We start from the raw sequence: 25753 nt of genomic DNA, 5'->3' as shown, positions 1-25753 counted from the left end.
GGCATGGAAATTGTTCGGGACAAAAAATTTTGTACTCTTACATTAGCACAATGAGCATACATCAAAAAGATAGTGAAGCGATTCAATCTTGATGGTGCCAAGACGTCTAGCACTCTGCTACCGAAACTCATCAAGATTACAAATGATGATTGTCCAAAGGATGACAAAGAAAATACCGAAATGCCAAAGGTCCCATCTGCTAGTGCGGTCGGGAGTCTTATATACGCCATGGTGTATACTCGTCCCGATCTCGCATATTTCCCATCGAGACAAATTGCATCAATATTGAACTACATTGCTTTTTGAAGACCCAATAACCAACTTCAACTTCTCAAAATGAAAACAAGTGGACGCTGATTTTAACCATCTGGGAATCAAACCAGATATAAATAGAACAACTGCAACTCCAAAAGTTATTACACCATGGAAAAAACACATCGTATACACGATTATTACATATGATAAATCAGAAACAAGATAACCATCCGTTTTAACGCCATATTTTGATGGTCTAGTGATACCCGCTTTCAACAACCATCTACCTCATATCCACGTTACCTTTTGACCCAATGCTCTGTTTCCCTTAAAACTTAACAAAATACGGTTCTGGTGGCCACAAAAACCGTACTTTAAGCTCACAAGAAAATATCACTATTAACAACTACCAAAACCTCGGCCTACTGAACTGCATTCTCTGCACCCAAATCGCAATTACAAACCAGCTTCACAAAAAGGAAAAGATATAGCAGATTCAAGAAATCCTTGCGCCTTTTGATCCCTTGTTTATTGTGGAGTTATCTTCCATAAACGAATACAGGCATCCTCACCAGAACTCACCACGGTGTTTTGATCAACGAAGGAGACTGCATAAACCCCACCCAGGTTAGCACCCTTTACAGTTGTACGGCTTGCGGCTGGCTTGCTTATTTCATATACGATAACACATGTATCCAGAGATCCGGTTGCAACCATGGTGTTATCGGGTGACCAAGCTAGACTGTTGATGCGAGCCGTGTGGTATAGCATGTTCTTAAGCTTTATCTGCCCATGACACAAATAATAAATGAGCCCGTGAACTCGTCATAATTTAGTATTTCAATTAGTGTGTGTTTGGAGTGCAGATGGGATTGGATAGATCAAAATAGGACTGGAAGGGGGAGAGTGAGGTAGGCAAGTGAAAAAAATGTGCAAGGGTTAGGGTTTTACATTGACATGGGTGGTTTAGTAATTTAACAATTTTGTCCATCTCCTTACTTGTTGTTCCACCTATTTTGGTGAGTCCTATAATGTCCCAATCTAAATATTGCACCAAACATGGGACAACAATTTTTCGTCCGTCTTGTCCTGTCCCATCTTGATCATATAACCTAACCAAACCAAACAAACACTATATATCCGACTTTCAAAAGTAGGGTTTGCAAGGAGTGGGATCTATACAAACATGTCCTCATATGCGATTTGGATCTGCATATATTCTCTTTTATTGGATATGGATTCAAATATTTACACACCAATGCGAAGGAATAATGTACTAATATCAGCGATAAAAAGCATAGTGTACATCCAGCAATGTATATGAAGTCTTTAATTGTCAAAGAAGCAATCAACAAAAAACTGATTACGAAAGGGCCTTTGGCGTAGCGGTATGTGAGTCCTTGACCAAACCTCACCAAAGGTGAGGAGGGTGTGTGAGTTTATTTGTTCTATTTGACGTATATAAATATTATTATTAAGGGGAAAAAAAAACCCAACAAACTTTTCCATTTTGAATGGTTTAGTCCCTGAACTATTTTTTTGAATTAAAACACCATTAAACTTTCTCATTTTAAATGATTAAGTCTTTGAACTATTTTTTTGAATGAAAAAACCATTAAACTTTCACATTTTGAATGATTAAGACCCTGAATTGTTTTTAAAAGATAAATAAACTACCGAACTTTTACTAGTCGGCTAATGTAACTTTTTTGGGTTAAAAGGATGTAGGTAACTAATTTTTAAAAGTGCGATGGTTTATTTATTAAAAAAAATGTTCAGGGACTTAATCAATCAAAAGGAGAAAGTTTAATGGTTTTTTCATTCAAGAAAAAGAAAGTTTAATGGTTTTTTTCATTCAAAAAAATAGTTCAGGAACTTAACATTCAAAATGAGAAAGTTTAATGGTTTTTCATTCAAAAAAATAGTTTAGGGACTAAACCATTCAAAATCGAAAAGTTTGTTGGGTTTTTTTGAACTTTTCGCTATTATTAATAATAAAAAAATTGAAAAAGATAATATTGAGTACGATTTACTGTGTCGGTTTGGTTTGGTTTAATATAAAAAATTATCAATATATTATGAAGATAAATATGAACATACCCATATCGTGCATCTAAACCGAACCAACTGAACTATATCCCACTCAGAGGTGGCATATGGAGGGTGGGATCTATCATGTATGCATACCTGACCTTTACTCCAAAGAGTAGAGACGCATCTGCTTATAGCTAATACGAATACGGATAGCAATCACTTAAACGTTGGGATGTATGTGCAAAAAGAAGCAGTAAGATTACCTCTCTGGAGTCGCGATCCCATACAACAGCTTCTCTATTGGCATCACCCGAGGCGATCATAGAAACATCAGGAGAGTAACGAATTACGGTAATAGCACCTCGATGCTTTTCAAGAACAGCTTCTTCTGTAAGAGAATCCCCCTTGACTGAATATATGTGCAATTTACCATCTTGCCCACCCACAATGGCTTCAGTTCCATCAGGCGCAAGTGAACATGCAGTCACAGTAAACCCTAGGTTAATGGTTGACAAAACTTGTGTACCACGGAGGAGGACAACACCTGACTCGATTGAAATCAATGCAAGTTCATGGTCACGAATAGCCAGGCTCAAGTCCTTTGGTTGGCTGCCAATGTCAACAATATTTGCCTCTCCACATTCATCTCCTGTTAGAGGAATCCTCCACACCTAAGTATTACGAGAGGTATGAAGGATTGTCAGAGAAAAACCAAACGAACCTGGTATATCCACACACAGGTAGGGTCCCCATAAGAGGATCCAGAAAAATTTCCAAGCGGGGGCAGAAAATAATTAGCATGATATCAATTAAAACAAATATTAATCATAAGTACGATTTTCATTAAAATGACATCCAATTGGTTTTTTCCTTCTTTTTCTTTCTCTTCTACTGATGTTACCAAAAAGATCAAAAGAGAGCCAAAGGGATTCAAATTTGCAACCTATAATGTCACACGCAATAACACTACTGGTGGACCACTTTTTATCAACTTACACACACCAATTTAAAACGGGTGCAGTTTTGGACTCCTAAATCTTTTCCCATTGCGTCAGGACGATAGGGCTGGATATGGGCACCCCCTAGGCTACTACTGAATCCCTCTACCCCAATAGAGAGGCTGTTTCCATGAAGTCCCACAATAAACCCTAAACTTAAAAAGTATGAGTGCAAAATCGTTCTTTAGGAAACTTCTCAATTTCTTTCAAAGATGATAATATCATAGGAGTCACATCAAGCATACAAATGTTGAAATAATTTATTACCTTATTGTCGAATCCAGATGATATGATCTCCTCGTCGACAGCAGCAAGACACTTGATTTGATTTTTATCCGGCCTCTCTAACTTACCAGCAAAGCCAACCCCTCGAATCCACTTGAATATGAATCCATCATAGCTGCTAGACAAAATAGTCTCCGGGCTGGTTTTAAGCACTACTAGGGAATTAACATTCTTCATGTGTCCGCACAGAATCACCGGGTCTTGATCAAGATCACTTGCAGAATATAAATATATGGTGCCACCAAGAGAAACAGTAACTATATGATCATTTTGCCAGAGACACCCGACTAGCATGTCCTCGACACCACCAGAGCCTGGGCATAAGGTTTTTGCAACAGTCCCATTAAAATCATCTGATATTGTCCATATCTTGGCAGTCTTATCAGCTGATGCAGTTACGACCTATGACAAGGGTACATAATTATAATTAAAGACATCAAAGTATGGTAATGAACGAAATATATATATATATATATATATATATATATATATAAACACTAAATATCTAGATGTCATCAGTTCCGTGATTTTATACAAATGAAGTAACAAATCCTAAATCTGAACTGAAAGCATACATAAGAAATCGATTGCACTGCCAATCCAAGAAGAAAAAATAATATAACTTTTAACATATAACCAACTTAAATTTACTACCTGCTTACTATCGGGACTCCAGCTAACAGCATATATGCTACCTTTGTGGGCATCCTCTGAAGACAACTCTCCCTTTTGTTCTGCAGTTTTTCCATCATATAACAGCCCCCTTTTGTCAGAGCTAACAGTGATGAATTTGCTGCCATCAGGCGCGAATCTTACACAGTTGACAAAATTCGAGTGATCCCTGCATGTGGGAATATCAATCAATCATACCAAATGCAACAAAAAGCTACTTGGTTAGCTGCAAGCCTTTCGTTTATAATGGTGTCTCATAAAATACTGTTAGTTTCTTCAAGTAAACGATTTACATGTTTGATGTCAGAGTTTAGGAAGATGAATCCCTAATCTGTTAAATACTCATCATTATACATGGAAAAAATTCATCATCCAGATACTATGTCAAGCTATTCCATGATACTAACCTATGTGACTGCTTGAACTTAAAAGGCGGTCCTTCATAGAAGTTCACCAAGAAGTCCTCTCCACAAGAGACTATACGGAATGGTCTTGTCGGCTTGAATGCACAACTTAGAACTCTCCTTGAATGCCCGTCAAATTCTCCGACATTGCTACCAGAATCCCACCTGTTTAAGACTGTTAAAATGAGTGTACTCCAATGTTCCAGATTAAAAAGTTCATATGAACAGTTACTCCAGATAAAGAAGGATGTCTATTTCTAACCATTGGACTTAGGGACTGCATGAGGCAGATATGGGTGATTAAAATAAGGGGGGGGCGACATGGGGCGAATAAGGAGCATGAAGATATTCCTGACGTCCAGCCAAATGCGAAAATGCTATGGCGTACATATTAAATTCGAATGAAACTTCCATACTCTAGCAGTAGCATGAAGAATGTAGTAAAAACTAAAAAGTCAACTCATTCGACCATACTTTATAGTAAAAATCACTTAACATATATATTTGGATATCATAAATGCTTAGTTGGCATTCAACTATCATTCATCTTGTCCCAAGAACCAAGTGAGTTTTCTTTAACTTGTCGGTACACAACGGTTATTAATAAACAATTTTAGCGTAAAGTCTACATTCTACAATCAGCTTAATGATAAGAACTAGATGCAATCGTAATAATAGCTATCTCACACACACAAACCAAGACGTGCCCGCCGGGGGGGGGGGGGGGGTCTTCACAGAAACAGCGGCAATACTCTTTGGTTTAGAGGTTAGGTCTGTATACATCTTCCCCCACCCCACCTCCGGTTGGGAGGTACTGCTAAGCTCTAGCTACAAAATTTCCATTTTTAAGGCTGACTCTGATTTTCAAGATTTGTAACTAAACATGACATATAAACATCAAAATGTAGAAGAACGATAGATACTCAAGAACATATACTCCTGTAGTTCCAAGAATACAGCTTGATTGACTTGGGGTGTGGAATGGATCCTTCCCAATTTTAAAATTGATATAAAAATTTGATAGTTGCATTAAACTTTTACACCTACTACGTTACGATACTAATAGGTTCACAAAATATGTATCGAATTTGCATTGTTCAAGAAGTCGGTCTGTGATTTGGACGATTTTTAGATAATTAGCGCCAGATAAGGTAAATTAGGAAAATTTCCATAAAATGTCAAAGGAGCATTTTAACAAACACGTTGTGATCGAGAAAAAACAAACCCACATGAAAGCTCGAATGAACGACTTGCCCTTGCCATCACCCGAAGCCACGATCCTCATCCCATCAGCGGACCACTGAAGATCATCAATCCGACCAGACAAAACCCGAAACTCATTCTTCAACACAAATCCATTGTGGGTACCCCAGATCCTAACAGTTCCGGACACGTCAGCCGAGGCGATCCACTCCCCGTTAGGCGAGAACCTCGCCACGGTGGTCTGATAAGCGTGTTCCGCATACACCTCGACCTCCAATGGTCTATCGAGGTACCGTATAATCACCGATCGGCCATTACAGTAAAGAAATGCATTCATTTTGGCATCACCGGATACTAATATTCCTCGGCCACGCTCCGTGGATGGGATACAGGCATACGTCTCTATGAGTTCCGCCATTCTTGATTAGTTTTTTCAGATTGTTTGGGATGTGAAAGAGATGATTGAAGGAGGTAAGGAATGGAACTTTTTGCAGGGAAGTTGGGGGAAATTATGTTCCAAGCGTCTGCTTCATACAAATAACGATACACCGGGATTGATTACTTTTTGCGAAAACAACGTGGGATGATTGATTGTATGTTCTCTTCGGATAATTTACAAATAAATATATTAAATTAATACAACAATTTTTTGTGAGCACAAATTGAAATAAACTTAGATATTCATTGAAAATGATTTCTTTATCGTTTATTTCGTAGATATTTATACCATTTTGTATTACAGGACTCGAACCGATGACTTCTGGAAAAAAAAAAACCTGAAGACCCGAGTTTTATTATCAGTTGAGCTAACCCCATAACTTCTATGAATAGATGACCGTTGATTTATAGATTTTTTTTTCAAGCTAATTTGAAAACCGAGATGAATTTGAAGTATTGTTTGCAACACCAAAGCAATTTTAAATTCGGTTTTTGGTTCAAAACCAGAAATTCAATTTTCAGTTGATTTGGTTTGAAAAACTTGAACTTGATCCAATCAAACTGAACGCGACTAAGAAATACATAAAAATGCATATCAAACACAAGTTAGCAAACCGGTTGATTGGTCGGTATTTGGATCGGCAAATCTCCACAAGCTTGAATTGATCCGTCTTTTGATTCATGGTTTTTCGAAATAACATTTATAGTAAAATAGGTTCCTTTTATGTACAATTAATAAAACACCATATCAAATAAAGAGAACTCGAAAGCCGTGACGGCTAAGTCAAGAGGAGGCATTGTGCGAATGCCATTGAACGTTTCGTGATTAAAAGAATTGTAACCCTCACATGTCGGTTTGTTTGACTGTTTGACAAGTACACCCGTTAATCGACAACCAAGTAGGCCGAAAAAACTCTTGACAAAAACTTAAAACCTTTTTTTCTTATAAAACCACTTGGATTGTAGGTCACTCAAAGGGATCTAGTTAATCTACCCCATGTTCGAATATAAGCGCTACCAAAGTCTTTATGGCAATGGAAGTTCACATGCGATAACTCAGTTCATTCATGGTCGCCAGGAGGATTAGTCGGTGAACGTAAGCTAAACCCACGGTTAAAATACAGAGTAAAATAAAAATTCGCATTTTTATTTTAAATTTATAAGATAGATAGAAAGAATTACAAAAACTATTCCGTACGTTAATAAAGAGAGTGCTCAATCTAAGGTCATTCTGTTGTAGCCCAAACAACCATTGCTGTTTGTTCGTAGTGGTCGATAGATATCATTGATCGATAAAATGAGCCAAAGCACGAGCGTGGGCACCAATCAAGTCAAAAAACAGGCAACGTGTGCAAGTTACTAGTGCCCCACTGCCAAGACTTGAAAGACCAAACCCAAGGACAGGCTCAAGCCATTAGGTTGATCGAAACCGAAGTGCAGCTGGAAAGACGAACGCTTATCTTGCGAATCATCATGGCTTTCGGCGGACAATTTTTATAGCATTTGCACAACCGTTTTATTCTGAACTGTTCCCTTTAAGCACCTCCTGTTGCACACCTATAAAACATTTAGCAAGAGTCGTAGATCCAACGTACATTTGAGTTTTTTTATCAGAAGGTCGTGGATTTAAGAGAAATTTTTCCAAACGACCGAACCACCAAGATAGAAGTAGGTGTAAAACCAACTTAAAAGATGATGCATACCTCAAATGCTTCTCTGGAAATCTTCATCTTCTTCACCTCACCTGCAGCTACTGTAACTCAAATTTCTCTGCAGCCCAGATGCAATTTACTTCTAGAGATCATCTTCTATAATAATGTCATTTATAAGATGTCGTGTGCCAAGTGTGGCCACTATATCGTTACATTTTCCGCACGGCATATACATACATCTTTATAAGAACAAGAGAACGTAAAAAGAAAACAGTAAACGGCTACATCATTGTTACAAGTTCATAACACATCCATCCAGAAAGAAATTATCTCCATCAATGGTATTCAAACTTGGTTTTAGCTAGCCGCTTGTCCACCGCCGTTTACGAGCAGGGCGCTCGGGTTTGACTTCTGAATCGGGACGGGTTTCCGGTTGGACACAAGGCAAAGGTTCGTTTTCCATCTTTTTAATGGCAATAGCTTCTTTCTCACTTGGCATAGGAAGTTTGAACCGCTCGCTGCGCTTCTTCAACTTCTCAACCGTGTCCAAGTGTTTGTCTTCTGCTGGTTTTGCATCCTCGGTTTTTATGCTGCTGCTGTCTTTCTCTTCTGCCAACGGTTTTGAATTATCGACGGTTTCTTGAGGCCTAGAGGATTCTTCCGCAAGTTTCATGGCGACCCCGTTGTCGTTAGATCTATCAATCTCTTTCGGATCAGCTTTAATGCCAAGATTGAAATCCCGGTCCTTGTGGCTCGTCCATCTTTCGAGTTTCGAACGCCCTTTTCTTGATTCTTGTTGCTCATCCTCTGATGAACCATTCTCCTTGTGCTTTTTCAATGATCTTCGTGTTAAGAGGTTTTGCTCACCACTTCGTTGCTCAAGCATGCCTCTCGAGCTTGCCTGATCAAACCAAAGCCAAATATAATATCTAAGCAAAAAGATGATAAGAAGATCATACGACCCTAGATATGAAAAGGATAACCCTAGCAATATGGCTATTAGAAGTCATGCCATCTTCCTTGCAGTGGCTTATCTAACAAGATCATCATGCTTCTATAACAGGAAGGTCACCTTAAAAACAATGATTGCAGATAACAAAAGATACATCTGGCAGTAAGCTGTTTCATATGTAAGTTGAAGCTTTTGGCAGATCATTACGAACTGCTTTTACCTGATGGAAATGAGAGTAGCAAAGTATGCGAAAGTTGCCTGCTAATACCAAACCAAGAAGAGCCTAGTATATCCTACCCAGAGGTGGGGTCGGGGATAAGATGTAAGCAGACCTTACTTCTATCCGGAAGAGTAGACCGGTTGTTTTTGCACGGCTAATGAAAAGTGTCTAAAGACAGATATAGATATGCTAAATTTTGAAAAGCTAATTATGAGTAAACCGGAGCAATACAAATAGAAAGAGCGACAAATATACTAAATTTTGAGAAAATAGATATGCGTAAGCAACAACAATATAAGCAGCAGCAAGTACGAGAAAAACATAACCAAGCTGTGGAAACTACACACCCATAGTCTAACCTAGGGTTCTACTCTAGTAACCTAACTACCGACTCACCAACCTATACCCTACCCCCTTCCTCTACCTCTCCAGAGCTCTTCCTCCCAACCAGATCCCACTCCTAGTCCAAGAATTCCTATCAGAGGTCATGTCCTCAAAAGTACCTACAACCGTCATGATTAATCTTACTTGTTCATCCCATGTCCTCCTTGGCTTACCCCTCCTCGCCCCCTCGGTCGTCACATTTCTACCCCCCACTGGAGTTGTCATTTGTTTCTACAAACATGATCAAACTATCGAAATCTTCCCACCCCCGTGTGCAACTCCCAACACTGGCCAGAAGACCCCATTCTGTATTCCGTCAAACTTGGTTCTACCACAGGTCCATCTGAGCATTCTCATTCTGCAACTTCCATCAGAAGACCCCATTCGGTATTATGTCAAACATGGTTCTACCAAATGTCTAGCTGAGCGTTCTCATTTGCAGCTTCCATCTTCCTCTCATGAGTCTTCCTTATCGTCCAACACTCCCCGGTAAAATTTGCCTTTCAGTTTTAACAGGACCTCCTTGTCACACAAACACCCTCGTGACCACACCATCTTTATGTGATGTCTTATGTCATCGTCGACCTCACCTCCTTTTTGTATCATGAAGCCTAAACACTTGAAACTATCTTTTGGGGTACCTTTTGCCTCCCAATGTTGACTTCCACCAACTCATCTATACACTCCCCACTGAAATTGCACCATAACTATTCGGTCTTGGAATGACTTATGCCTTGTGTCTCCAATGCAACCCTCCATTGCTCCAATCTCTCGTTCTCCTCCACCTTACTGTCGTCCATGAATAAGATACACCATGGGACACTCCCCTGAATCCCTCGGGAAATCTCATCTAGAATCACAGTAATGGGTTTAGTGTCGATCCTCATGTAACCCTATCTCCACCGTAAAATACTGTGTCACTGTAAATCCTTGATATCCTAATACTAACACATTAAAACTATTAATGGAGATTCTAAACAAATGATATGAAATAAAAAAGAAAAATATATTTGCTTGACCATATGCTATCAAGTTAATAAATTTTGGCATATGTATTATATAAGCTACTTATTTTTCCCTTGTACCACATGTTTTGAAGATTTTAAAGCCATCTATCCCACTCTCTGGCCAAAAAGGGAAGTGACCTTTTACCATTTTGACCTTGTAAATATTATATTATATTTAAACAAAAATATAAAAATTATTACATCCACTGCTGAGCAAAGCCATGCATGTGTTCGGTTGTAAATACAATATTGATTATGATGCTAGTTCTCACTGAGAGCAGATCAGTCTAAAATCATCAGTTTTGGCTGGAGAGCAAGACCGATGGGCAAAAAGGTAATGATCATAAGATGGCTAAATAAATAAAATCAATAGTAGGGGTAACCAAACAAACGTTAACCCAACAACAGGTGCCAAACAATATTTTTCCCAGAAGACAGAGATACTTTCCAGACAATTCAAGAGCAAGGAATGACATCAATATAGCATAAAATGGAAACCTTTGAAAAAAGCACAATCTTGAACTTTTTGTAAATGTGAGAAAGAAGAATAACCAACATGTTTGGTTTACCTTTATTTGTTGTGTCATATTAACAAACACGCTGCCTGCTTACTAAAATAATTGTATTCTAGGCATCAGGACCATCAAAAGATACAACTTGGAATTCTACCAGGCAACATGTTGATAATATTCCATATGACGGCTCATTAGATTTCTTATACTGTTGTCACTTTGATTTATATATCTGAAAAGTTGAAGTCAACAGTGAAACTTTCAATTGACAAGGGCCATTTTTGTATGGTGGCACTTGTCTAGGTCTTCAAAGCAATCATGCATTGGGATTTTTGGTAAGTTCAACCTTTATTGAAAAAACTAATTTGAGTAATTCAATTAACAAGCTACAAGTTTACAAGAGCATATATTGTACATTCCTGGATTTCATTAATTAGCAATCACAAATTAAAAAACATAAAACCAATAGAGCAAACAGTGGAGGTAAGTTGATAATGTGTTAAAAATTAAGAGGTACATAAGAAGTGCAGTAAAATGAACTCATGTTTGCCTTGTGGCATGAAACAATCATAATGTGAACTGAGGAAGCACATAATGAAACTACTAAGCAGTAAAAGATGTTTACTTTGTAATAAAGGCAAGAGGTAAGGCACGTGTATTTTACATGGCAAAATGTGAATAAGCGATTTTTGACATGGGAGATAGATAATGATGTAGAATAAGGCAGCAAACAATAGGACAGGACAGGACACTTATGTTGAGAAAAAGATGAAATCAAATGTATATGTGAATGCCTAAAACTCTATGGATATAAAATAAATACACTGGAACTCAAGATTTCTTAAAAGTTACAGAGAAACTAATGAATGAACTCCACAGACTACTTCAGCCAACAAAGTTATTTCAAACTTGTAAAATCACAATATGCAATCAAGAGTGCAAGCAGGAGAAGATGCCAGTAAAAGCACTTGAATGCAAGCGTACAACTGCATATAGACAAATAATCAAAAACCATTCAGGTGTTGTTCTCCTTCCATTTTTTACCTCGGGCAACTGTAACTCCACTGTGCACATGTGTGTTATATGTGTTCCACTTTCGGCACTATGAGGACATCCAATATCGTCATCAGAAGTTATGCTCCTATCAACTCCACCCAGAACACTTTTAGGCTCTTAGTCAACAGTCCTTATCTTAATAATCTTATCGAGCATAAAAGGGCATCAAGTCCCTGCTAGTGAGGGTCTCTCTTTCCAAGTCAACTAGTTATGAGTGCATTGTTGACCCCATGATCCTTCATATACTTATGCTTCTGTTTTCCCCATAAACGTAACAAGGCTTGAGGCTTACACATGGAGTACCACCTCAGAATAATGGAAAGCACGCATGGACTATTGTGCTTGGCATGAGTGAAGCTTCCATCCAAACAAACTGGATTTCTTTCATGGGATTTACAATTTGATCACGTCCAAACTCATATAAAATTCAATAAAGAGGAAATCACAATTTGCATTTTAGGCCTTATGATACCCACAGCCCTCTCCAGGGAGCATGTTGGGTACTGGTTCACGGTAAAAAAAATCAATAATGCATGGTTCATGAGGGTCTCATTTAGTATGTCATTGGGATATGTGGTTAGCTAATTACTTTAGGGTTGTTAGTTATGTGTGTGTGTATATATATATATATATAATTCTGTGCATTTATGAAAAATTCGTACATAATGAAAATACAAGCTAGATTTTCTCAAGATAAAGCAAGTTTATTACTTTTGGAAAACAAAAATCAACTAAATTGGTGTAGTTGTATGATGTCTTAACTCAAAACAAGTATAAGGAAGAACCGGTTTTGACTTTTGATTATTCGATTTGATAGCTAGAGTATTATTAATCAAAATAAAAATGGACAAACGGGTAATTGAATTTACCAATATAACCAAAAAAATTATTCACCAAGTAAATTAGTCCATTCATAACCTTTTAATACCCCCAACCAAACACCCCCTTAGTCTACATAAGTACATAATGTGGCTTCTGCAGACTAGATGTTGCAGAGCAAGTTGAGATCAAGTAGTTAACAGCTTGGTAGGTCTTGTTAGAATCTTTCAAGCAATGACCACGAAGAAGTAACTTATCTCCACGTGCACTAACAGATTCTCATCTACAAGGCAACTTATGTCAATTTAACCATTGAATTTGATTACACGCATGAAGGTTTTGGCGTTTTGTGTTACAAGATAACTTGAGTCACCAACATAATTAGTACTATTCATTTGATCTTCTTCATATATTGCTATTATGTATAAACTAATACCAACATAATCATGTCCAGGATAGTTGAAGAACCATACCCACCATATATGACCAGTAAAAAGATTAAGGTTTGATATTTTTTAATCAAGATGACTGCACATGCAACGTGTTTATGTCTGTTTAGAATCTAACGGCATCCTAAGTCTTCTTTTAAAGATATTCAAAATAACTGAACCATGTTGAGATCATGTGATTAAGTAATAAATTTGTAAGCGACCACGAACAGGGAAAGTCTAAATTAAGCTTCATCTATCTGTGTCTCTCCCTGGCAGTACATTTATCAGCTATTCTATAGAAAGTCTAGAACCTGGTTGTCAGGGAATCCTGCACACAGGTCTGTTCGCTTTCCATGGTCCGAGACAACCAATTAGTGGCTAGCATAAGGTACTTTTATGTTTTCTAAAGTATCAGGTGGTTTAAGATAACTGAGCTTACTATCAGGGTTTGTTTATTCTGAAAAGTAGGTTATACTACAGAATCCAGTGGTTTACATACCCGCTCACTTCTCTGACTGCTATTTTCTTCTCGGTTCCTCCTTGAAGCAGCCAAGGAATTGTGAATACCATCAGTTTCTTTACCCTTCCTTAGGCTTTCTTTGTGCTTCTTCTCCTGCAGCCCATGCATATCTTTAGTACTGGCAGTACGATCTGTACCAGCATATCCCCTTTCGTGCCTTGATATTTTCTCTTCATTATTAAGCTTGTTTCCATGTGTGTATGCATCTTCACGTCCACGATGCCGGGAAATGCCTTCATTCTCAACTCTATCCCTTCTACTTAGCTGTTCCCGCACGGTGTCTTTGAACTGATACTCTTTGTCTGAACTTCTATAATCTTCCTTCAATCTAGAATGGCCAACCCAAGCTTTGTCTTCTGCTGGCCGTCCACTACCCACTCCTCTATGACCGTCTCTTTCTTTCCAATCATCTCGTTCCCTCTGCCTTTCTACCTTCTCTCTCTGCAACCGACCCTCTTCTTTGTACCTGAAAGGGTGTTGGTCATCATCTTTTAGTCTTGCCTGCTCGTCTCTCTTATGCTGATCCAAATTATCGTCTCTTTCTCGCTTGCGCCGACTGGTGCTTTCTCTATGGGCATGCAAAGGTTCTTCTCTTTCAGCACGGTCCCCTCTCCGAGCATGCAGCTCCTCGTTTGATCTTTTGCTGTGCATACCATCTGAAATGTTATGACGAGTCTTTAAACTGTCATCCCTCTTCTGTTGGAATACCACATCTCTGTCATGGTCACCCTTCCAACCACCATTTTCCAATACTTTCCTTGAGCGATGCTCATTTTTATCACTTCTCTCATTTTCTCGAACCTTATGCCTGTGCCTAGATGCCATTTCCTCCTCATGGCTTCGTTTCCTCATGTCTTCAATTCTCATCCTTCCAACATGTGGATCCTCATCTTGCCACACTTCTTCAGAATCTCTCCCCTTCTTCCTATCAAAATTTTCAGATTTGACGTGTGACCGATGCCCCAGGCTTGAATCCCACTTTCTATGAGAATATTGATCTTCCATCCCCTTCAAAGCAGTTGGGTGCCTTTCCCTCTCTTGTCTCTCCTCACGACCTCTGCTTCGAACAGTACGCTCATCTTCATTGATGGATCTCCTGATGTTCCCACTGCACATTGAACCTCCTGCTTGAATTACTTCCTGCTCCATACTATCTCGCATGTTCTGCTGATCTCTGCTGCTTCCTGATTTTGCTTTGCTGTTTTCACTACTTCTTCCAGCTTTTGAATCTTCTCTGTCTTCACCTCTTTCAACAGAAGAATGTTCTGCTCGAGCAATCAGCTTTTGTTTTTTCATTGTACGTCTTGAGTTTTCTTCTTTGAAGGTATCAATGGCTGTTGTATCTAAACCTTGTCCCTCCCTCTCCATTCCTGAAATTCCATCAGCAACTACAGCTTCATCTTTAATAGCGTCATTTTGGTCAAAACTTCGATCCTCAGCACTCCCTAGTGTTGGAGGAGATGAAGAAGGAGTCTTCTTATGCCCAACACTTTCAGTTGATTCTTCTTTCTGATTATCAACAAACTTCGGATCCTGCAGAGTTCCACTATCAGTCAAATGGGGTGACCTATCAGCTGCTGTTCTCTTCGCTGGCCTACAATATATGAAGAACAATTAAATGGTATTATTAAAATGAAAAGGACAAAACCAAATTAATTTCAAAAGTAAAACTACAAAAATGTTGGGCAACATATTAGTGCCAAAACCAGACAGAGTACTCATATACACACAAAAAAATGTGTCTTTCTATAGTAGGTTGGAAATACTCTTGATAACTAATAATCTACATCAATTGACTAAACTACCCTAAGTTTGTGTTCTCGAGGCTTTTTTACAAAGGAAAGGGAGGGAATAGGGAGGAAAGTAAAAAAAAACTCATGTTCTCAACTTTTTTAGGAGGGAAAGGAAAGGAAACGGAAGGAAAATAATCATACTTATCCTCCCAAGACTTTGCTTCCAAATGCGGGAGGAAAAGAAAGGAAAGGAAAGGAAAGAAATTAAAACCCTTTAAAAAAGATTATCAAAATTACAAAACTCCCCAACCTTTCATTATAAAGGACATATTTTTAAAGGGTATATTTGTAAAAATGACATCTTTCCTTTTTCAAGAACATGAAGAAGAAATTCTTCCTTTTCCTTTCCTTTCTTTTCCTTTCCTTTCTTTTCCCTCCCTTCCTTTTCCATCCATTTCTTTTCTTCTCTTTTCTCCCCAAATTCGAGAACACAGCATAAATCCTCGATTAACAAGAATCTAGTTACATAATAAATAAATATGAATTCTATCTGGCTAAGCTTAAAACATAGAATAAATAGGACGTCATGAGCATCACACCCACGATGCCTAATGTGATTGCTTCACATATAGGCAGAGGCACAGAATAAAAAGCTCCCAATTCTATATTCATCGTCTAATAATCAATGATGGTGACTACATCCCTTTTACATAGATAAAAAGAAACCATAATTAGACTTGACAAGAAAACGACCAAAGATTGAAGGACTTTCCAATAACTAAAATTGTATAAAATTGTATAAAATTGACTAAGCAATCCTAAATTCCCAAATATCTAGCTACATAAACTCCTAGCCAATCGATTACGAGATATAAACTGCATGATGGAAAAAAGGAACTCTATTTACTCTTAGACTTGTGGTCCCGTCCACGTAAAGTAGTCAAGAAAGATTTCGGTGCAATCTTCCATGAATTGGCTAAAAACAAGAGAGCATAGAAAAACGAATTCATCTTCCAATTGATTGCTCTCTCGTCTTTAAATTCCAATGGATTGGATTTACTGGTTCAGAGTAAAAGGCTGCTTGTTATTGGTTCTCTAGGCTAAACATTTCCCTCGAAACCCTTTGTCCTCCCCTTCTCGAAGAAGAGACGCTACCCACAAGAGGGAGTCCAATATTTGTTAATGATTTTTTTCCTTTGTCCATGAAGGAAACACAATCCTTTCCAAGTGCATGCACTTCCACCCCTTCAATTCCACCAAGGTCTGAAAGTAACATTCAGAACTAGACATACGTTCATCTTATATCTATAACTACGCATTACAATTGCTACCAGGGAACAACTACATCCTCAGGAAAAGGCATAAAAGTTCATGCAACGATATATCATACCTCTCAACGAGGTTGTGAGGAGAGAGCTTCTTGGGGTATGAAGAGGTCCTGCCTCTTGATTCAAAATGATCTTCAACTTCTGTTTCTTTGAAACGTGATCCCCTATCTCCTGTAGATGTCATGTCATGCATAGAACCCATGAAAGGTGCTCTTCTTCCAGAAACATCCCTCTTCCTACCATTATAAGCTTGTGGTCTATCAAAATGATCATCTTCAGATCCAATGTCGTCAGCAATCTCAAGGTTTGCTCTGGGATTTTCTTTTGATGGAACATCTTCAGGCTGCTCAGCACCATCATTTTCTGGAACAGATTCATCATCTGCAGATCCCTGCAAGACAATCTGTTTCCAAAGAAAACATCAACTGTATGATGGAGGCTAATAAATCAGCTATGAGCCGAGGCATATTGGTATATTGAAAGATAGATTTGACCACTCGCCTCAATAATAGCATCGGAATCACGGACTCGAGGCGGCCGTGTATCAATGGATGGAAGTCGTTCACCAAAACCAGTTTCCACCTGTATTGCTTTTCCTGTTGGCTGGAATTTCCGAAGTATAAATTAATTAGATTTCCACCTTCTCTTTCAAGAATGTGACATACTGCTAAAGTATGATGCCAAAACCATGTAGAGGTGAAAATAATTCTTGCATCTAAGAGTCTTCAATAAGAAAACTAAAACAATATTTAGTCCATACCAGGTGCATCCGAGAGCGTGCAGATCCCTTTGCTAAGTCACTTTGCAAATCAGTTTTCCCTATATTACGATTTTCAGACGAGATGTCATGAATACCTGCTGCTGCCGCAAGCTCTGGCGGGAGATCCGGATCATACTCCTAAGATAGCATTAACATATTGTTTCTTTATTGTTCAGTATAATAATTTATGCAATGTATGTCACAGAAACATTGCATACCTGTTCAGTCCTCCCACTTTCATAGACACGAATTTTGCTTTGCATTGTAGCCTCAAGTCGATGTTGTTCCTGCAAACGAAATATAAGCAATAGTTATACCTGGCCTTTTTCATGTTAAGTCTGTCCATGAACATGTGACCGACTGTAGCTCTCAGAAAATATAAAGACAGCATGACAATTTTATAGCACTCACCAGCTGTTTGCAATATTCCTTCCAGCTCTCCTCATTCATGCCAAAGTTGAAAAAATCTGATATATCAATACCTTGTAGCCTCCATGGTTTTTCCTCAAAGCCATCAATGTCCACTTCAAATATAGTCCTAATGAGACAACAGGAGGTTAAAATTTTATAAAGGTGAGAAACTTGTCATTTTATTTATTTCACATAGTAGTCTGTAGCTAAAAGACATTCACATAGCCCTATCAAATCTCCCAAACCATGCTTTAAAGTCATAGCATGTCCCATGTTAGTAAATACACTGCATTTATCGTAGTAATCTAAATAAGGAACATAATAAATCACTTCCAGACTAAACAGAATGAATCAAAATAATGCATGTTGCATGGTCTTATGCTAGTCAGAAGAATACATTCTAGAAATTGGTGAAGGCAATGGCTCCCTCAATCTACTATAATGAAGCACTATACAGCATGCACAGAAGATGCTACCATGTGCCAGGAAGAGAACCTTTTTCCTTGATCACTGGAAAATCGCAGACAACTACTGATTTTGCGGCTGTCGCTTTGACTTGGGTTAGCAAGCCCATGTATGCCATTGTTGGAAAATCTCAGACAACTACTGATTTTGCTGCTGTCGCTTTGACTTGGGTTGTCTGAGATTTTCCAACAATGGCATACATGGGCTTGCTTTTTACCTCGATTTTGCCGCTGCATATGGCAAGATGGTAAGCATGATGCCCCATCGCACATGCATTGACTACTACGTCAAAATCATCGTATATTTGATGGATAAGTTCAGTGGTGAACAGAGATTCAAGAAAGATTCCCCTAAAACTATTCATCACAATTTATCATGTGCTAGGATGGACAAAGGAGGAGAACGGAGTAACTCTTGAATCCTATAATCATGTATTGTAGGATTTCAAAACGTGCGCATTCACCTAATCACTACTTGCAAAGGTGTGGACTGTGCAGATGCCCCAAAAGACCACTTGCAATAACTTTCTTTATCAGAAAACAAGCATCAGCAACTTTTTAAAATCAAAGATGAACATTTGACCCAATCTTCTATAAATAGATGCTATGTAAGGGAATATTCAGATAATTACATTGCGTGAATATTCATAAATACAGATACATCCAAAAGATGCTTAATTAGAATAGTGATCATAACACCATCTCGAAATTGAATGTCCAACATGATGAAGTGCTATACTTTCTTATAATTTATAGATAGCAATATATAATAATTTTTTAATTTGTGGTATGATAATTATCCTGCAATAAATATCCTTCAACTACTCCACAGCCACATTTTTTTGCTTGACTATTTTTTTTATATATCAGCCATTCAGAGCTTAAATTGAGACCTGAAACCACCTAAAATAGCTTGTGAAATATATATACAAATTTGAAGAGGAATGCATTCTCGGAGGTTTGTTGAGCCTCAACAAAATGAACGTAAATTATGGTGTTCAACAAGTCATGGTTGCACATCTACAATTGAAGTCTGTATCATAGAAATCATCACTTAATGATACACAAACTTCTTCTTCAAAATTCTGTTCAATTTAATTAACAAGCTTGAGCACTTACAGGTAAAGATTATTTTAATATAAACAGTTACAAACAATCTTATTGAACATTCGGACTTTTCTTCCCTGTAATCCAGCAAAGCATTATTTCAATTCTTTGAGCTATTGGCAAAGATAATTTACAAAGCATCTTGCTATAATAAATTGTAGGCAATTGCCTCCAGGAATGGCTGGATTTAGCCCACATAAATGGCAACAGTGACAAGGCAATTTCAGATGGTTTCAGGTTACCAAAGTTTGAGCTCTCAACAAGGCCATTCGAATTCAAGCAACACTAACAGAAACTAAAGAATCAGAACACAGGTTACAAGTTCATGAACAGATGCATCAGCACATTATAAACAAAGGCCTTATACTAACCCACCCCCACCACTTTTGCATGCTTAAGAAAGCAGGTTTTCTGATCCAACAATCTGACTCAAGTCCATTTGTATCTCAAAATGTAAACTAGATATTCACAACTCGACAAAATTCAACACTAACTCATAGAATATTAAGAAAATATAAATAACCTTCAGCTTCATCAGTGTGTGTGTATATATATATATATTATTCAGATGAAATAATATGCTTAGATATTACTCCAGAAGGTTCATATTTAATCAACAGCAATCCAGCTAGGAAATGATAGTAGTATATGGTCATTACTTATGTGAAGGAAGTGTGAAATCCAGTCCACTGCCAAATCCACGCCCTGCTCCATTGTTTCCCCAACCCTGCATCCCGTAACCTGGATGGAAATTTTTCTGCATGGGAGGAACATTTTTTATTCCGGCAGGTCGCCATTCACCTCTACCACGACCAGCAAAAGGTAACATACTTGCAGGTGGACGAACTTGTCCTGGGGTTCCTCCAGTTGCTACAGCACCTGCTCCAGGCATAGGTGCAGCACCAGGCCTCACATACTACACATTTTCAAAAGAAGATTAAAATACATCAAGAAGTTGATACCTCAGCAAATAGATAATCATGCATTATTAGCTAATAATAATTTAGCAGACACTAAAAGATAAAACTGTATCAGATCTCCAGTAATGAATCATTCTCATATAGTATAAGACGATACCCACAATTCATCTTCAAATAAAATGGCCAAGGAAATTATTTCATCACAGCATCATCAAATCACACACCATTCATTAACTAAGTCATGGAGTACTAACCAAGAGCTAAGTAAGGGAACTATTAATTGATCTTATATGAATTTGACATGATGCAACTCACCACAAACTAGGGAAGGTTAAAATACAATTATCAGAAAATATTCCATAATTGTTTTATCAAGAATTACCCACTAAACTGAATCAAAAGGATTGTCAGGTGGATGGCCAAACCATACCACTATTCTTTGCATAAATTCAACTAGTAAAGACTAAAGACACGTACTTGCAAAATTTTACAACTCAACACATGCCTTGAAGCAATTAAGACATGAACTTAAAAAGACGAAAACGTGGATTATTTAATATTAATATGTTACTTGCACTTAGATTGAAGACTAAGTAAAATGAACTTGTACTCATATTGAAGACAATGTTACGTAAAAGTAAAATTGTTTAGAAGTTAATTGCTCAATTGGTCTGCTTGACAGTGTTTGTGCTTCCACGTGTTCTGGCAAAATTTAGTTAAAGAATTCTATTGTTCCTCATTGTCATTGATTAGCTTGATTACCAATTAGGCAATTATATCATGTTCTTACCTCTGGTGGAGATGATTGCAGTAACACATAGATTTTGGGTTTCCCAAAGTTATTTAAATAATAAAAACCAGGGTAACCAACAAGTTTTCCAAGTTCAGGCACCATGTGAAAGCAGAAAATACTGATTCGTCACAAAGCTGCTCCTATTAGTGATGGTTAAGGTTGACCTTCATCTTTTTTAACACATGAAAAACAACAGCAACAGTAATCGCCACCTTCCAGATACAATTATGTTTGGAAGACAGATCGAAACTAGAGCTGGTTCAATAAAAATTTGACCATTAAGATCATAACAAGCAAACAGAAGACACAAATGCTAACTGCAACTAAGGTAGATTCCAGTAGAATTGAGGTACGTTCAGAAGAGTTGCTTATGTTAGAGTACTATAGCCATTATCACATAGAATTCACATTAGGCAACAGTCGATGTGTGTCTAGATGGTCAGGAACCTTATTACATTATACTTAAAAACAATCTGAGCACGTCTTGGTGGTGAGAGAAGAATTTCATAATTTCAAGCATGAACGTCATAAAAAATTAGAGCAAGAAAAGATTAGAAGCCCAATATTTGCAGTTTCATAAAACAGGGGATAAACAGAATCCAAGATAATATGAACTTGGAATTGAATTATATGACAAATGACAAGAAGAACGCATTAGAAATCATAAAGGAAGTTCCATAATTAAATAAAATATTTTCATTGATCAATGAAGGGAGTCAGTACAACAACAAAACCACCTTTAGTGGTGGCGCTTGCAACTAATATGGCAAAAAACAGGTACATGTACCATCTTTTCTAACTAAATACCAATCTATGGTACAACAATTTACATGCCAAGATAACCCTACATGTATTACAGTTATCACTGACCTTGAACTGGGAATGAAACGGATGATACCCGTGACTGCCGTATCCAACCTTCTGTGCAACCACAGCTCCACCAACTCCTCCACCCTCAGGTTTCCCAGCATCACCGCCTAACAAATCTTTTCTTTCTCCTCCTCCTTCAGCAGCCTGACTAGCATCTTCACCCCAATCTTGCAGCTCTTCCATTGGTGGATGATGATGAAGATGATTTGCATCAGCATTACCAGCAACAATCACCAAATTGTCTCCATCTTCGTCATCCTCTTCATCTTGACCTCCACCCCCGTCCATTCCCATCATCCCTGCTCCAGTGGTATCATTCAAAACAATTTGCAAATCATCCTCGCTGTCACTATCATCCCAGTCGTCACCACCTTCCCCTTCTTTGCCACTTCGCTCCAAAACCCTAGCTCCGGAGGATGATAAACCCGGAATCAAAAACTCCTCTTCCTCCCCAGCATCTTCAATCCCAAAATTTTCCTCCAAAGCCTCTTCCTTAATCTGCGAAAATTCCCCTTTGACGTCATGAACAAAATTTGGATCTTGTTCAAGACCCTTCTCTTCTGCTTTCACCAAACCACTACTGCTCCCAAAAACCCTACCTCCTGAATCCGCTGCCGGAGCTGCCTCCTCCCCCCAAACACTTTCTTTTTTTTCTGCAGCTCCATCTCTTTTATTCAAATTCAGATTTGAATCAGGTTGATCGAATTTCAACTTACCCGAAGTCTTGGCACCGTAGAGAATCTCCTCATCATCGCTGGAAATTCTATCGTTGAGATCGATCGAACGAGTTGGCGGCTGCGGTGTTGATCGTATCTGCGGTTGAGGAGATGCAGACGACATCTGAAGGGGCTGAAGTACATCGGTGTATAGATCTCCGAACTCGTCATCGTCTTCCATTAGATCCTGATACTACCACAAGGGTTTCAAAAAGATGGTTAAAAATTTGTTGGGATTCTTTCACAGAATCAAATTCCTAACTCAATTCATCGAAATCAATACTATGGCCAAGGAATGATCACCGTTACAATGGTTTTGTAGGCGCACACGAGACGGAGAGATGCCCTTCTTGCCGCGGTGGAGTTAGGGTTGGATTCTTTTAGGGTTATTTCCAGACCAACTTTTCCAGGATTTTATTTTCAGGTTTATATACCCAAGTGTGTGTGTTAATGGTCAAGACCGAACCAAAATCTTTGCAAAGTTTTGCTTATACAAAAAAAAAAATTAAAAACAAATTCGATATTTCTTTTATAAAAAAATCGTACTTGAACTTTATTCAATTAGAGTGTGTTTGGTATGCAGACTACATGGGACAGGACAAGACAAAAAAAATAATCTCATGTTGGCATGCCATGGACAAAACAAGTAAAGTTCAAGGGAAAAGTTCTCTCTTCGATCACTACAAGAGAAGAACGCGATATCCATGTTATATTATGGGCTATCGTGTTCACTGATCACTTTACAATCAATCTCAAGAGCCAAGACATAGTCGTGCTTACCATGAATGACTTGAACAATCACCAAACAGTTTGTCTTGACAGACACCTATGACTGACGGTTACAAATTTATGATCCATCCAGCTTAAAGCTTCTTTCATGCCTAAGGGTTCCACAATTATCAGTTCCACTATTTCTCTCTACTTTCCTTTGCAACCCAATGAATTTTCCCTTATTGGTTATGGCCCACACATCATAAAAACTAACCTTATAGGTTGTAAAACTACATGGAAAGAAAGGTAAGATCTATACTAAGCTTGGATTTGTATTCATTATTGACACGAAAAGAGTACTACCAGCATGGAGTCTAATAAGAACTTAGAAAGAAGTACGTTCAATTCGGTAGTAGTTTAGAGGGTTGTTGCCACAACAACCAATACCAATACTGCAGCAAGGTTCTGCAGCATTCTAACGCTGAAACTCCAACTGGATCTTGCACCCTTGCTTGCTTTTAATTATTAGTTTCATCTCAGTAGTTTGTTAACTCACTCTCAAAATATTGATTCCATTTTACCACTTAAAATCTCATTTTAAGATTGACTTTTGTGACTCTTAGGTGGCGTTTGTGTAATATTCGGTTTTCAGATATAGTTGATCGGGTTTTAAAGTAGTTTGGTAATGAAAAGTTCGGGGTTAGAATTCGGCTTATAAAGGTTATAAAGGAATTTGTTTATAATTCTCTTCTTTTCTCAAGTTATAAAGGTGATTATAATCTTTTGATGATTATATTAAGTGAGAGTAGGCTTTATGTGGGGGGGAGGTGCTTGCCCATGCACGGCCCCCGTCAACTCCTTATTATATATAGAAGGTATGGAGCACTGGAAGAAGGGATTGAAAATTTTGAGAAGCAAAAGCATATATCAAGATAAGTTTTTGGCCAAGGTGAGTTATACACTGCATTTGGATATGTCTGGTTCTTACAACTTTGCAAGATATGTTGCTAAATATTAATATAGGGTGTTTGAATGGTTTTTACTACCTTATATTTGTTGTTTCACTTCATCGCACCTTGAATCACCCAAAAAGGAACCCTCATCGGACAAGGCATTGTCCGATGAGGTCCCTTCATCGTTCACAAGGTCAGCCGGGAAGGACCTTTCACTGATCAAATGATGTTTGAATAAGACTCCTCACCAGTCAAGGCTGTGTCCGGATACAACTCCTCACCAATCAAAACACTACCCGGATATGACCCAATGTGGTCCGATGAGATCCCTTGTTTTTATTAAGTATTTGTTGCACTAAATCTTATTACTCATTTTACCGCGATAGATGGAATGGCGGTGTAACCTCAATAGATGAAATGGCGGTGTAACTGTAATAGATGTATTAGCAGTGTAACCGTAATAGATGAAATGATGGTGTAACCGCTATAGATGTATTGGTGGTGTAATCGCGATAGATGAAACGGGGGTGTAACTGTGATAGATGAAATGGCAAGGTAACCAATATATTACTAAATGTAAAATAATCAAGGTTTGAACATTTTTGGTGTTTGTAATAGGTTAAGTTTGTAAGAGGGTAATTCACTCACTATACCTTTTTGATCTAACCCTCATTTGTTGTAATAAATTGTTTTGCAGGTCATCCACCAACTCATGATAAAGGCAAAGGAAATATGTAGAAGAAATTTTGGAAGAAAGTTTTATTATGACAAAAAAAATTGTTAACTCATACTATTGATTTGTCATATGTAAATATGTCTTGGAGTGTTTGTAACCTTTTGAGATAATAATGTAAGTGGATGTATGAATTGTTGTTGTTAGCACTATTGTTGTTTCAGTTTGGTTCGTTGAATGTTTTTGGATGGAATGAAATATGTTAAAAGAATTTGACTTTGAAGAAATTGAAATGAAATGTTTTCAAGTTTGACCACCTGTTTGGTTGGTAGATATTGGAATAAAATCTGTTAAGAAATTAGAATCTGTCTGTTTGGTTCACAGAATGTAGCTTTGGAATTGGAATGAAATATTGGTAAATGATCAAAATGCTTTTTTTTGAAAATTTTAATAAAATAATTATTTAATATGT

General features: G+C 37.9%; 2 protein-coding genes across 6 annotated transcripts; both read right to left on the bottom strand.

Moving 5' to 3' along the window:
- Positions 1–299: 299 nt before the first annotated feature.
- LOC112516988 (actin-interacting protein 1-2-like) lies at positions 300–6364 on the bottom strand. The gene is made up of 6 exons (XM_025124268.1): positions 5878–6364; positions 4652–4813; positions 4227–4413; positions 3555–3974; positions 2553–2960; positions 300–1041 (listed from the first exon to the last, which is right to left on the bottom strand). The coding sequence occupies exons 1-6, from the start codon at positions 6267–6269 to the stop codon at positions 784–786; spliced, it is 1827 nt and encodes a 608-aa protein (XP_024980036.1). The 5' UTR covers positions 6270–6364; the 3' UTR covers positions 300–783.
- A 1047-nt stretch (positions 6365–7411) lies between these two features.
- On the bottom strand, positions 7412–23340 carry LOC112517474 (FIP1[V]-like protein). 5 transcript variants are annotated; one of them, XM_025124921.1, is made up of 11 exons: positions 22229–23337; positions 20305–20561; positions 18075–18201; positions 17882–17950; positions 17759–17801; positions 17664–17695; positions 17405–17506; positions 16966–17306; positions 13822–15436; positions 7993–8842; positions 7416–7846 (listed from the first exon to the last, which is right to left on the bottom strand). In XM_025124921.1, the coding sequence occupies exons 1-10, from the start codon at positions 23123–23125 to the stop codon at positions 8303–8305; spliced, it is 4023 nt and encodes a 1340-aa protein (XP_024980689.1). In that variant the 5' UTR covers positions 23126–23337; the 3' UTR covers positions 7416–7846; positions 7993–8302. The 5 variants fall into 5 exon arrangements, with proteins under 5 accessions (XP_024980685.1, XP_024980689.1, XP_024980688.1 ...); XM_025124920.1 differs by having other exon boundaries at positions 17664–17801; positions 22229–23137; positions 23254–23317; XM_025124918.1 differs by having other exon boundaries at positions 7417–7846; positions 17664–17801; positions 22229–23137; positions 23248–23340.
- Positions 23341–25753: the final 2413 nt, after the last annotated feature.

The sequence above is a fragment of the Cynara cardunculus genome, assembly GCF_001531365.2.
Source record: "Cynara cardunculus var. scolymus isolate 2C chromosome LG 8, CcrdV1, whole genome shotgun sequence".
In the NCBI taxonomy this organism is placed as follows: Eukaryota; Viridiplantae; Streptophyta; class Magnoliopsida; order Asterales; family Asteraceae; genus Cynara; species Cynara cardunculus.
The sequence above is the reverse complement of the archived record's forward strand: the minus strand, read 5'-3'. Positions and strand labels throughout refer to the sequence as shown.

Coding starts and splice junctions, on each gene's coding strand:
- LOC112516988 (XM_025124268.1), bottom strand. CDS start 6,269: ATGGCGGAACTCATAGAGACGTATGCCTGTATCCCATCCACGGAGCGT. Junction 4,814..5,877: donor TCGTTCATTCGAGCTTTCAT/GTGGGTTTGTTT, acceptor AGTCTTAAACAG/GTGGGATTCTGGTAGCAATG. Junction 1,042..2,552: donor GGGATCGCGACTCCAGAGAG/GTAATCTTACTG, acceptor TGTCATGGGCAG/ATAAAGCTTAAGAACATGCT.
- LOC112517474 (XM_025124918.1), bottom strand. CDS start 23,125: ATGGAAGACGATGACGAGTTCGGAGATCTATACACCGATGTACTTCAG. Junction 17,307..17,404: donor ATTCCGATGCTATTATTGAG/GCGAGTGGTCAA, acceptor CTTTGGAAACAG/ATTGTCTTGCAGGGATCTGC. Junction 15,437..16,965: donor CCTCACAACCTCGTTGAGAG/GTATGATATATC, acceptor CATATATTGTAG/GCCAGCGAAGAGAACAGCAG.